The sequence below is a fragment of the Thunnus thynnus genome, chromosome 6 (genome assembly GCF_963924715.1).
Source record: "Thunnus thynnus chromosome 6, fThuThy2.1, whole genome shotgun sequence".
NCBI classification, from domain to species: Eukaryota; Metazoa; Chordata; class Actinopteri; order Scombriformes; family Scombridae; genus Thunnus; species Thunnus thynnus.
Window position 1 is genome coordinate 20674879 of NC_089522.1, and position 13941 is coordinate 20688819.

The 13941-nt window shown below is 41.4% G+C and overlaps 2 protein-coding genes and 1 long non-coding RNA gene across 10 annotated transcripts in view; 1 reads left to right on the forward strand and 2 right to left on the reverse strand.

The window, feature by feature from the left end:
• The window catches only part of slc2a4rg (SLC2A4 regulator), a 42442-nt gene extending 40872 nt beyond the window's left edge, over positions 1-1570 (reverse strand). The window contains exon 1 of one of the 2 annotated variants that reach the window (XM_067592489.1): positions 1085-1570. In XM_067592489.1, the coding sequence (XP_067448590.1) occupies positions 1085-1354 (270 nt within the window). In that variant the 5' untranslated portion in view covers positions 1355-1570. The remainder of the gene's footprint in view (positions 1-1084) is intronic. The other variant, XM_067592490.1, reaches the window with a different exon arrangement.
• A 4151-nt stretch (positions 1571-5721) lies between these two features.
• LOC137184637 (uncharacterized) overlaps positions 5722-13941 on the reverse strand; it is a 36368-nt gene continuing 28148 nt past the window's right edge. For all 7 annotated transcript variants that reach the window (XM_067592492.1, XM_067592498.1, XM_067592493.1 and 4 more), the window contains exons 6-9: positions 13520-13684; positions 12488-12649; positions 9967-10101; positions 5722-6704 (exon numbers count right to left, since the gene is read on the reverse strand). In XM_067592492.1, coding sequence (XP_067448593.1) covers positions 6195-6704; positions 9967-10101; positions 12488-12649; positions 13520-13684 — 972 coding nt within the window. In that variant the 3' untranslated portion in view covers positions 5722-6194. The remainder of the gene's footprint in view (positions 6705-9966; positions 10102-12487; positions 12650-13519; positions 13685-13941) is intronic.
• Positions 10005-11667, forward strand: LOC137184639 (uncharacterized). The gene is made up of 3 exons (XR_010928693.1): positions 10005-10137; positions 10338-10439; positions 10672-11667. It is a non-coding gene; the product is annotated as an uncharacterized lncRNA (long non-coding RNA).

The following is a 13941-nucleotide window of genomic DNA, read 5'->3' on the forward strand; positions in this document are numbered from 1 at the left end:
ATCACCTCACATTCAAGAAACTTAAGGAACCAACCAAAACACACAAGCAATCCCAGATTTAAAAATATCAATTTCTGTTTCTGCTGCTTTTTTTTTTTTTTTTTTACAAATCTCAGAAAAGTAAAAAGTATCACAGTGGGGCCACAGCTAACACAGAAACAAAATAAAGACACAATTTGTTAGTGTGATGGTGAAGGTTCCAGCTACCATTGTCTATTTTATGACTGAGTGATTTGTTTAATTGTTTTGAATATACAAGTCTTTTATATCCAATTACAAAATGCACCATAAATATTTCCATGTTTCTATAAACAGACACAGCAAACCACAGAACCTATTTGAATAAAATGCCATTTGATCCATCTCAAAGTAGGTGTGGCAACTTGCCAATATGCATATTTTATGTTGCAGGGCCAATTATTAACTATATGACATGATTAAAGTTACTGACCCTGCAAACACACATGGCCCAGGAATGCTGGAATGCAGTGCAAAAACACACAAGCAGTGCAAGACAAATACAAAAATAAACTGCTAGAAAATAATCAGAAAATATATTAAAAGTCTATTTCCAAGTACGTATACTTGTTCAGTAGTATGTGAGGAGCCGGGCCTTGCCGTAGCTCCACTCTCAAGTTATGGGGGAGGGGGTATGGCTACTACTGTAGTTAGCAGTCCCTGCCCCCTTTTTTTTCAGTAAACTTTGCACACAGAATGAGCCGCCATTTAAAGCGGTCGGGATCCGACATGACTTACGAACAAGGGTTGACAGCAGCTGAAGTTGCGTACACTTTAAATAAAGTGGGTTTAGAGTTGTAAAGACGACATTCAATAAAAAACACCGCACAACACAATACACAATAGTTGTAGTGTCTCGTGAGCGTCGCACTAGCAATATATCAACCGTTAAAATGTAATAACGGCGCATGAAAGCGGTGTGAGCTCTTAAACTTATCATTATACAGCCGGTAATGACAGGGTGACGTTACATGCTTGATATAATCAGTGTTGAGTTGGTGTGCAGTTGACTGTACCGGCTAATGGAGTCGTGCGTACACACTTAACACGGCTAAATGGCACTTACTTTTTCCATGTCGAGCAATATCCGACCACCCAGAGACAGTCCGTTCCCTTTAGGAGAGGTTTTCTCGCTTTTAACCTCCGCCGCGGAGCCGCCGTCCATTACAATTTGGTAGAAGACGGGCCCGTTTGTGAACGCCGGCATGGGACCGCTTTTTTCCACCGTGGGGACCCGGGTGTCGCGAAGCACGGAGCGGCCTGCCCGGCAGTGAAAATCCGCACCACCGACCCTCGTCCCGACCAACGGCTTGTCCAAAATATATCTGGAATCCATATTCAGACAGGGCGAGTGGAGACTAAAGAAAGAAAACCAGCTTTCTATAGATTTTAGTGCAATATACTGGAGTTAGATACATTTATCAGGATTGTCGCGAGTTGACAGGTATTGTCTGTGTCTTTACTTCTACTCTAGCCTACATGTAGTTGTCCACCAACGCCACCGCCACCACTACCCAGGATATCCAAAAAGCCGCCCGGTCAGGAGGATAAAAGATTGTTTTGCCTCTTTCCTCCAAAAGAATGCCACGCCCCCTCTAGTTCACTCCTATTGGTCCTCGCCATACATAAACATTACACTTTGGCACGCGTCCACAGCGAGGCGGCTTGTGATTGGCTGTTCTAACTCTGTCAATCACTTTTTTTTTTCTAATCCAAGTGGGTGGAAGAGGGGGAGGGGGCGTGTCCATCAGTTTACCGGCCGGTGTCTGTCGACGACGAAGAGCCGGTCTGCGAGGTAGGAGAGGGAGGGCAGAGGAAAAAAATGCCTGCATGCCTCAGCTGCAAACTACGCATTTATGTTTTTTGCTAATCAAATGGTGATTTAGCTGATCGTGTTTTCCTTGCACATACTATACTTTACAAACGGGTTATTATCGATGAAATGAACATCTCTGGTCAGATTGTTTCCTCCTCCAAAAGTTATAAACCCCTTTATTAGTCGACAAGAGTAAACATTTCATATCCTAACCATAGTTGATATCAAAATTAACAAATGTCCGGACACAATAACATGACTCCATGTGTAAAATGATGCAATCCAAGAAAATAGCCCTGTAATAATACTTTGTGAAGCAAGGGTCAGCTTTATGAGACAGTCACAGAGTTGTGCTTGATTTATGATCACTTGATGTCATAGTTCGTGACGTTATCTTAATTGCATTATAAGTTAAAGTAACAGAAACTCTTTCTTTAGTGCAACATTGCATTGTTAGGGTAATTGCATCAGACGCTTCACAAAGGTACATACTGTTTATTTTTTTTATTTCTTCCTTTTTTATTTTTAGTGTTCGTGTGTCCACTTCCTGTGTACAAAATACACTCTGAAGAGTTTAATCAGATTGCAAATTATTAGAACATGTCCCTGCCTCTATATTCTTTTTTTCCAACAACTTCCTTTACCTAAAGTTATGAGTGCTTTGTGAAAATGTGAAATCCATACACATATTCAAACAACAGTTATTATTCAAAGATAGCCTACAGTATATTGACATTTGTTTTCTCTCCATTTTCGTTGTTGAATGCCTCTTTATCTAGCCTATTCTAAAATGCCTGCACAGCGCAGCCACTTTTGTTTTATTGCTTAATTTTACACAAACACCTTTTATAGCAAGCTGCATTTATTGCAAGCTACAGTTATTATTAAGAGGCTGCTGCAGAGTTGTAAGACTGTAATGCTGCCTAGTTTGATACTCTGATCTGTGCAAAGCAATAACACTAAAAGCAAAAGACAAACACACGTTATAATGTGCCACTTTATTAGAAAAGTAAAAACTCACTTTAATATTTTATGAAGGTTAATATAAAACATTACAATCTTTTGCATATCTGCACTGTCACACTATATTTTTTATTATATTTATTATTTTTAAACTAAACCCTGTGCTTTAAGAACATACAACATTGGCTACAGCTGTCACAGCAGTATTGGCCCATAATTATATCTGAAGACAATTAACAAACAGCATCTGTATCTGCATGGAGAGCATGAAACATTTTGCATCCACAAAGTACAATGTGTCTGTGATAACCATCTTTTTTTTTTTTCAACAAATATACTGTATACTGTATGTTACATTGGAACAACATCAGAACAGCAACAGAGTATTTTACACATTTACATCATTATACTGTATTTGTGCAGTGAACATCTGTCACAATCAGTGTATAACAGTGTTCAACAAAATATATCAGATCAGTGCTTTCTCTCAGGATAAAGAAAATGTGACACACAAACTGACAGCCAGAGAAAAAGGATTAAGTGTGATAGCGATTTCCAGCCAGCATTGTCTAAGGGAAGCCTCGACAGAGCTTGTTAAGTGTCTCAGCTGTTAGCCATTTCTCATATCAGACAGTAGTTGAGCCACTGGTGCATTGTTGATATCAGACTTGGGTTGGCCTGACCCACAGCCTCCCCCCCCCCCCCCCCCCCCAACCCCCATACCACTCCCTGAGTCCCTCAGAACTGGACATCAAAGGCCCCTCCCCTGCACAGCAAGGGAGAGAGGTGAAGCAGAGAAAAGAGAGGTCTGTGTCCGTTATTGGAGGATGAACACAGCTGGGGGAGGGAGTATATGCAAGGGCTGACCAAGTGGAAGCAAAATGTGCTTCCTCCCCTTAACTGGAAACGCACATGGCTCAAAGTTGCAGTATGTGTGCCTGCCGGTGTGTGTGTGTGTGTGTATGTGTGTGTGTGTGCGCGCAAACACAGATTGGGAGGAGGAGGGTCCTTTGGGTCCGTGTCCATTTGCAGTGATCCTCATCCAGCTTTATACTAGCTGTTCTTCTTCTCCCTCCCCCACCTCTATCATTTTTTCTTGCTCCCCCAGAGCAGAGGATAAACAACACTCTGCCCTAAACTCCCAGTGGCTTCCATCTATCTTTCTATTTCTCTCCCCTTCCTCCTCAGAGTTGTTATTTTGGAAAAAAAAAACAAAAAAAAAACTGAACGCTGCTTTGCATCACATGGCAAAAAAAGTACAACAGAAACAATTAACAAACAAGAGATCAATTAAGTACCACAATATTTGTTTCATCTCCATATATCAAAGCATGCACTTTTTTGATCAAGCAGGAAAAATTTCACCAACAACATAAAAGTACTGTTTTCATGGCAGTGGCATGAGCTATTCAACCAACGGCATTGTCAGTAGGTAAGAAAAAATAAACAGTGCATTAAAATACAGAGTGCATTTGTTTTTACATACTTTGTCACACAGTAGCATTTATAACGTATGTTACTGACCTTTCTCTTTGCATGGTTTGTCTCACAGTGAGATCATTCTAGCCATTGATCAGTTTGTATACCTCTTCACCTCTTATCTCTACACCCATTTATTAACCTTCTAATGTTTTGTTTTCCTCCTCTGTTCTTTTTTTTTTAATGTTCCCCAAAGCTACATGGGAAAGACATTGTTTATAATGGAGGAGAACTCAGTGCAGAGGCTGTAGAGGAGGGTGGGGAGAGGGCGAGAGGCAATCTTCCAAAGGACACTCACTGGTAATTTTTATGCCCAGCTCTTTGTTTTCCTTGGAGTCCAAGCTTTCTGTTGCTATTTCAACCACCAGACTTAAGTCTAGTGAGCTACGGGGAGCTCTGGCTTTGACTTGAGACCGGAGAGCGAATCAGAACTGTGCTCAGAAACGCCCTTTACAGTACATTAATATGCAGTTAAGCCAGCCAGTCCTGCAGCTGTCAAGTGCAAAATTACAATGGTCATAAAATCAGATGTTTACAGCGCCCAAAAGACATATTAACTGTTCAGGATGAAGCATCCTGTAGTATTTCCTTATTTTTGAAAATATTCTTTTCTCATTTAGCCCAATAATACATTAGAAGTCTCGCATTGTGAAATCTGTCACTTGTACCACTCTGGTGAAATTCTTGCACAACCCGCTCAATGCCCCTGACCTGATCACCTCACCCCACATGACTGCCAAGTATGTGTGTATCTGTGTGGGGGTGTGCTGGGGTGTGTCATCATGCTTCTGGCTACAGATGTTTATCAAATCTGAGTGTGGATTGTTAACTCATCTTATAATTTACGTGAAGGTTACATTAGTGAACATATTTCACTTTTTAGGGTTATCAAGAGGGCTGCTATTGATAACTGCTTTTAGGGCACATTGATGGTGATTTGTAAAACAGGGACAATAACCTTCACTTACCTCTGAGTTTAAGCAGGCCTACAAATTAAAGGCTTATGTTTGAACAAAACATGAAGCTTCCTGCCAGGCAACAGGTCAGTTTGCACAGACAGAACCTGTTTCAGATGTTTGCTTAGGTTGAGCTAAGCACCGCAAATCTCTGTGACATCCATCTGCTTATATTACATAAGTTCCCACCAGATGAGGCATATGTGTGTGTGTGTATGTGTGTATGTGGGTGTGTGTGTATGGGTGACAATAGCTAACTGTGTGCCTCATACTCCTAATATATTCCTAATTTCCTTGCTACTGCTGTCTATAGTCAGGTCTGTGTTTGTGTTTTGCACAATGCATGCACATTTCTTTTATATATATATATATATATATATATATATATATATATATATATATATATATATATATACACATATATATACATATATATATATATACACACACACACATATATATATATATATATATACAAACACACACACACACACATACATATACATACACATACATACATATATATATATATATATATATATATATATATATAAGTGTGTTCTTCTCAGGTTGTGAGTTACATCACATACTCTTTAAAGAGACAGTGTTCATATAAAAATAAAGATACTATGGAAAATGATGGACAAACAGGTGAGTATGGTCAGTGACACAGTGGGTTGAAGATGTATATTGCAGTTTTCCTGTTTTTCTTTTTTTGTTGTTGTTAAAACATATTTGGTCCTTATTTGGGCTGGACTAGGCTTAGGCTGGTTCTGAACTACAGACCAATCAGGGGAAGTCTGAACCTGGATTAAGACCCTGTTTGTACCTGATGTCAACACAAAATGGATCTTCATGTTGTTTGTCTATAGAGGGCCTTGTATCTATGTACAGCAACCTGTTTGCCAGTGAACAGGAAGGTCCCTTTCATGGATTCTGGGCCCTTTCTGCCTGTCAGCCAGCTACAGGCCAGTGACGTACATCTCCATCCCATCATTAAAGGTGAAGATGGTGGTGGTGCTGGAGCTGTTGCCCCCTTGTTTCACATCACTGATGGTCTCATAGAAGTTTTCCCCACCAGGCAGGCCTCTAACAGGCGGGGCGGTGGGTCCTGAGCCCTGAGGTACCGCTGGTGGCGCCTGCTGCTGCTGCTGCTGCTGCTTCTTTCTCTTTAGAGTGGCACTACCCCCAGCTGTGCTGTTATTGGTTCCCGCCTGCTCACGTTTCCGGTGGGTGTCAATAGTGGCATACGCAGGGTCGGACTCGGCCACTGCGCATGTGGGCCAGGACCTGTCTCCCACCGGCTCATAGCAGGGTTCCTCCTGGGATCGTGCCTGGGCCTGGACTCCTCGGCCTCTGCCCCGGGTTCCTCTATCCCCGCCGAAGGAGCGTGGGAGGGTCTTTGCTCCGTTGTTTTCCATGGGAGGTTTCTTCTTCTGGGTTTTACATACAATGGAGTAGGTATCTGCAATCTGAGAACACACAGAGGAGGAGAGCAGAGTATGGGTGTCACTTAATGACACTGAACTATTTTATAACTCTACAGTCTTTGGGTGACAGTTCCTGAAATAGAAGGTGACTGTTACTCTGCTTCATTCATGGCCTTGTTTCTATAAGTGAACATCTATAACCATAACAGATACATAGCCTACACATGCTGCGTGCTGGAATTTAAATGAACAGTCACTGTATCATGTGTTTGCCACCTTAAAGTCTTGTGTTTCTGAGATAGCTATGAGTATTTGCAGACTACCTATCTTTATATGTGCGTGTATTTCTGTCTGTATGTATGCCAGACATAAAGGTACAATTTGTTAACTTAGGAGAAAAATATAAGGCTGCTAATTTGGTGTGCACACATTGAGTGTGAGCATGGATTGTGTGGGTGTGTGCGCAGTGCTTTGCCTGCTCTGTGCTGTAACCTGACCTATTTTGACGGGGTTGGATAAGACAGAGTAAACTGTCTTATCAGTCTGTTGAGGTCTAGGCAGAGTTAGCTTTGCAGTGGATGGACCTGTTAAAATTTCACAACTGCTTTGGCAACAGAACAGCGGGGTATGGTGTGAAAGATCTGGATGACAGCCAACTTGCAGAAAGAAAAAACCTGCTCAGTGGTGTTCACTAATGGACTTTGCTCACATCTCCTTTGCTGTGAATGAGGCACATGTATTTGTGACCACAGTAACTGCAGGTGTGTGCATGTGTCTGTACAGGCATACAGTACATATACACTATCTGCAAATGTTTATACTGTATCTGTGTGCTTACAGTGAAGCATGTAAGATTTGATATCTGGAAGTCACAACTGAAAGGCATGTGTGAGGTCTTGTAGAGAATTCGGATAAACCAGTGCTGTGACCTCTGGCATTTCTGTGTCAAAATTCCACAAGGGGAGCACAAGAGCGGAGGATTGTGGGACATGGTCATGTTTACCTTCCGTGTTCACACCCAGACCAGCAGCTCTGCTCTAGTGGCCCTGAGAAACACTGGCTATGCAAACTCTCTCTCTCCCTCTCTCTCCCTCCCACACACACATACACACACACACACACACAGATTAGCCATGTTATTGTTCTGCTCCCAAATAACTGAAACTTGAGAGTGTAAAGACAACAGGCAGGACTCCATTTTTTGTATGTGTGCTCACCTTCCCTTTACTTACATGGTGCCTTTACATTACATGTCTTACATAAGAGAAAATATAGCATAGTTTAACTGGGGAAATATGATTCAAGTGCAAACCGCCATGACTTTCATTGTGAATCTCTCTCTCTCTCTCTCTCTCTCTCTCTGACAGACCTCAAGCCACACATATACCCTGCCCCCACAAATCTCTTGTGTGACCTTTTTGGATAAACAAAGACCCTGGCGTATGCTTCAAGTGTGTGCACACAATGTGCAGTGTGTGTGTATGTGCAAGTGTGTGTATGTGTGTGCATTTGTGCACACAGAATTTGCAGCTCTGTGCAGCAGAGGAAGGAAGTCACAAGATGATGGGGATTTCAAAACTGGGCTGCAGCTGTTGAGGAAGCCTGTGCATTGTATGTTTTCTTTTCTCCTCCCCTCTGCTTGTGCTCTTTTTCTGTTCTGTCTCTTCTGATAATGCTTTAGCTCTCTGCTTAAACCAAGGCTTCAAGAAGGCACATTTAATTCCAACCGACAGTGATTATCCATGGAAACACAACAGTATGCATGACTGATGCATCTGTGTGTGATCAACTTTATGAATAGCAAATATGGCACAAGTTTCCGCAACGGTCTGGTAGCAGTCGATATTCATCTGGTAAGACATGCTTGGTGCAACCTGATTGGATGGGGGAGGCAGCGCCTCCTAATATCCACGAAGGGAGTGGAGCAGAAGGAGAGAGCGCCAGAGGAGAGGAGGGGATTTAGGTGGGAGTGGAAACTCAACACCCTCTGACGGTTGTTACTGACAAACTCCAGAAGATACAAAGTAAATGGGCATGTTAGGGCAACAACAAACTCTTAAACGGAAAAACACAGCAACTAACAGAGAGAAAAAGTTAAAAAAAACAAAACAAAACAAAAAAAAAAACAGGAAAGAAAGAAAAATAAATTGAGACAGAGATTGCAGAATGCAGTCAAGGCCAGCTGCTCTGCTACCAGTCTGATTTGCAGAGGAGGGGTTTAACTCATGAGGCCAAACAGCAAAGACTTAACCCCTTAATCTCCACATGCAGCAGTCAAACTCTTTGGCTCAACACTAGCTAAGAAAAGAACCTCACCAGCTTAAAACTTGTTAGGACTGCTGCTTTACTGAACTCTCTATCTAGATGATCTTTTATCACATCCTGTGAGCGACACATTCATTGTGTGTCTTAATAATCATAAGCAGCATGAAGTAATGTTTCTGTGTCAAATTTAGAGACTTACTCTTAGCTGCAAAATTAATGACATGGAAAAACGGCCCTGAATTGATAAAAAATATAGGGGAAAAGAGAAGCTCTGTTAAACAAACTAATAATAGACAGTGGTCTATTTCAGGGAAATCCCTCCATCTACTCATATTGACTCCCCCAGGCCCCACAGACATGACAAAAGTTCCCCAACTCCTTGTAACTCTCTCAGTATGTTACACTGTGTCCAGCCAAGAACGAGGAAAAGGGGATTGAAAATGGAGAAGTGGGGGTGGAGTGCTGCGTGTGGAAGCACATGTGATGGGGTATGTGACATTGTGACATGATTGGCCAATACAGACTTACCCCTCTCACTAAAAGAAATACACTTCCATATATATTTATACAGTATAGGTCACATCCCAGTCAGGGCTGATCACATTCTGTCTGCATGGGGTGATAATGCAAAAAACAAAACAAAAAAAAGCTGACCTTTAACGAACGTATCTACAAATGCAAAGTGGTGACAGGTGATACTAATGTTGGATTCGTTTGGTGAGTCGTGCGTTGGAGACAGATAGATGAGTGGGGGGTTTGGGAGATTGGGGTCAGAGTTCAGGCGTGGGGGTGGGGGCGCTGGATGGTTGTAACGTAACCTCTGGCTGTAAGCTGAGACCTCGTATGACAGGCAGGTCACAGGGCAGCGGTGTTATGACGGCATGCCCAATCAAACGGGCGCCCCGATCGGTAAACACAGCAGTCACAAATCAGAGAGCTGTCCGTCTATCCGTCTTCCTGAAGTCCTTCCAGTCCCCTGTGGAGTCGTCTCCCCCCCCCCCACCTCCCTACCACACACATACACACATAAATGCACTACCTCCTTTGCAGTTGGAGGCGATGGGTGCCCCTGTCCGTTCTCTATGCGGTGTGGAGGTGGGTGCAAGGTGATGATGTCATCATCTTCTGGCGGCTTCCAGATGTACTGCTCCCCGTTGCCCATGAACACGGCCTCCTAGTAAACAATCAATCAATTGGAGAGTTTGGGTAGGTAAGTTGCATTTCTGATCCCAAAGTAAATTGCACAATTAAACAGGAAGGGTGCAGCAGTTTTAAAACATGTTTTTACATGTAAGGAAAGTTGTATTGTTTTTGTTCCTGACTGTGGGTTGTTTTGTCTTTTTTGCTGTCAGTGTTCGTCCTATGACCTGTGAGCTGCGGAAGTTTTTATTTGCTGTGTTTGCTCAATAGGTACACAGTGACCATGTTGCACAGTGCGGGCGGATTGTGCATGTGTGTGCATGCATGACAGAGAGAGAGGGAGAGAGAGTGCATCACACATTTGTTATGAAGGTAAGAGGTCACGGTTGCATGGAGGGATTAGGCTGTTATATTGTGGGAGTGATGTGGACTGCTTTAATCAAATTTGGTCAGTACTGTTTCTATCAAAATTATTGACCAAACAAGGTAATGGTCATAAAAGTGTCACTTTTAAAGCTTTCTCGTGATCGATTTCTCCATTTCTACAAAATCCACCTACAGTATGTCAAATGATGTGGCTTTTTCCTTCTCTTTGCTCTCAAAGGGTAGCTTTCATGTCAAGATTCAAACAAATGAATCAGCAAGTGGCACCGTCAAAAAGAGAGTGGGCGTTGGAAATTATCCCTGCAGCCAGCTCCTAACTGGAATCAGATGCTACTGACATCTTATTGCATTTCATTTGCTGCCACAGCTTTATGTTTTTGTTGCTATTAAGAGTTTTCTTTCAAATTGAACTTTATATCTTTTGAAAAATAACTGCTATACAAAATTAAATACTACTTTAATTACTGTATGTCTTATGTCAAGGAATGTCAGCTCAGTTTGAATTTTCAGCAACAGTTAATCAGTTCCTCCTTGCTTTGAGACCAACTTTTCCACAAGGTTTTATGCAAATCTGTTTCGTCAAAGATAAACTTCTGACAGGCAGGCAGTTTCACTGACATGGAGACAGTGCTGCAAAAACAACCCGATCTGACTCTTCTAGTAGAGGTAATTGTGGCAACATTCAAGGGGAGGTAATAGAAATCTGTGTCAAAAAAATGACAAAACCTCATCAAACTTGAATTGCTGCATTTCACAAATACTGAAGAATGATTTAAAGGTTACATACTGTTAGTTAAGCTAAAGTTAAACTACTGTATTTGCATATCAGCTTATTATTAGGTCAATGTGATCCTTTCCTGAAAAACAAGATAAACCTGGTCTCCAAGAAATAAACTTCATAATAAACAATAAACAAACAACTGACTGCAACTTGTTAAATTTTATCACTGCTGGTGATCAAAACCAATTAGAAACCAATTAGAAAGCATGTAGTGGTGTGTGCACATGCGACCGAGGATGATTAAACTTTTATACGCTCCTCCTGTGCAGTGAGTAATAGAAGCCGGGGCAGAGTAAATGGCTTCAATATGTGAACATTATTTATCCCCTCACTGGCTGCTGGCTACCTGTTAGCTGTTTCTAGATAGACTTGCTGATAGATTCAACAGGAACACACACACACACACACACACACACACACACACACACACACACACACACAGGCAGTTTGGCAGCCTGCCAGGCTCTTACATAATCCATCCTTCCACTCTTTACTAGCCACTCTAATACCATGCTGCGCAGCACAGTGCAAAAGGACGGAAGAAACACACACACACACAAATGCACATACATGCACACACACACACGCACACACACACACACACACACACACACACACACTATCAAGGATATAGCAAGTCAACAGCTAAGACAAAATTGTTTAAACAACCTTATCAATCTCTTTAAATCGCTAAAAGAAAAGACAAAGTCAACTGTTTTATGCTCTGCCAAGCACACACACACACACACACAGTCTTACACACAGACATGAAGAACAGATATGTGTGCCAGCAAACCCACAGGAAAGGCTGATCACCATCCGATCATTGTCCCTCTATTTCCCTCTCAGCACTGCCCTAAACCGTGGCCTTGACTGTTTGTAAACACACTTTAGCTGACACGAACAGCTTTATTATGTGGATTTATTATGCAGATTCAAATAAATGAGTTATTAAGGTTGGTTAGTTAGGAAGTTTTATCAGTTGTTATCTAAATAAGCGTATTTGAAAAATAAACATAACTGACAATTATGATAATGATGCATAAAAGTATAAATGTATGGTATAATCTGATGAAGTGACATTAATAATATCAACCCTCAGGTTTGAGCATTAAGAGCTGTTGTGTTTGTGGACAGTGCCCTCTGGTGGTAAGCAGACAGATGTACACAGGATGGTGGATTTTTTTTAGGAAAAATAACACATAAGGTTGGAGCAGAGTATATATATATTTTTTTTACCCAATGATTCCTTTACCTTTGGGAAGGAGTGGAGGTGAAACGGTTCCAGCGTTTTGCGTGGCAACTCCTGACTGCGATGTAGTGGAGGAGGAGCAGTAGAGGGTGAATCACTCACGCTCGATTGGCTGTCTGACTGGCTGTCGGCCCCGTTATTTTCCTTCCTGTTTGTCTTGTCAACCTTGAGGTATTGAGTCACCAGTGAAAACATTAACAAAGCTCAATGGGCACAGCACAGAGTCCACATGATGAAGTATATTTGGATTTCTCATGCATGTCAGAAGAGTATTTTAGACCTTAATAGAGACTGTAGATTGATATTAGTTGTCTTTTTTCTTTTTAATATTTCAGGTATAGTTAAATTTTGGTTAATGTTTATGAACTTTAACACCTCTTCCTAAGAAATATTAGCAAGTATGTACAAAATCCAAACAGTTACATTTGCATAATGGCTACTTTCATCAGCCTTTAGTTTTGTGCTGTCAGTATTGAGTCTTTGAGATGTCTTGCTTCTACCCTGTACCATTAAAAAATGATGCTGCAATACTTGGCTTTTTAACCACAGCTCATCATATCACACACATAAAGCTGCCAATGCAAAAAATGTGTTGTCATCACAAATGACTAAGTGATGTTTTGAGCCCAGTGCCCAGACTGATTAATATCACACTAATGGGATGTTAGTAGCCATAGACACTGTCACATGACGGGATGGATAAATGTCACCTGTCACCCAAGCAAACATAGTAAATACATTATATCAAATCAATGACCCTCCAGAAATAACAAAACATCATTTATATTATATGACATTATTTGTTGGACGATGTGAGAGCATACCTTGTATTAGCATTGGTTGGATTGGTTGTATGGCCTTGCAACAAACTGTCTACAAGTTCATCCAAGTTCGGTTTAGTAAGAAAAATAAATTAATTAATAAGAATTTCCACAAAACCAAACATCCCCTTTAACTGAATCAGTGAGTTGAGTATGATCTTTTTCATGTAAGTTAACTTGTGAATAACTTGAAAAGTTAAATGTTTATTGTTACCTTTCTGAACTTCCGTATGGAAGCATACTCAGCTGCAGCTGGATCTTGGATGGCTAGGGAGTTGACAGAGGGCAAAGGTGACCTGTTGACCCCACTTGCCCCATTACCTCTTCCTGTCATCGGTCCGTTAATGGTGCTGTTCCCTCTGCCATTCCCTCTGCCACCCTGTGAGAAAAAAAGACACAGAAACATGCATAAATGTTTGTATTACCATCACAAATCCATTAACAAGGAAACAGAACCTTTGATGCAAAGCGCTCTAAAAAAAAGGCCCGGCCATTGTCATCGAATCTATAGGCAAACAAAGAAATAGCTGTTTATACACAAGTGTATGCAAATTGCAGCACAAATTACTTCAACCTGTCTACATCTGCAGGTCTAAAGTGCTGCTTATATTACTTTCCTTCTCTATAGGCAGCACA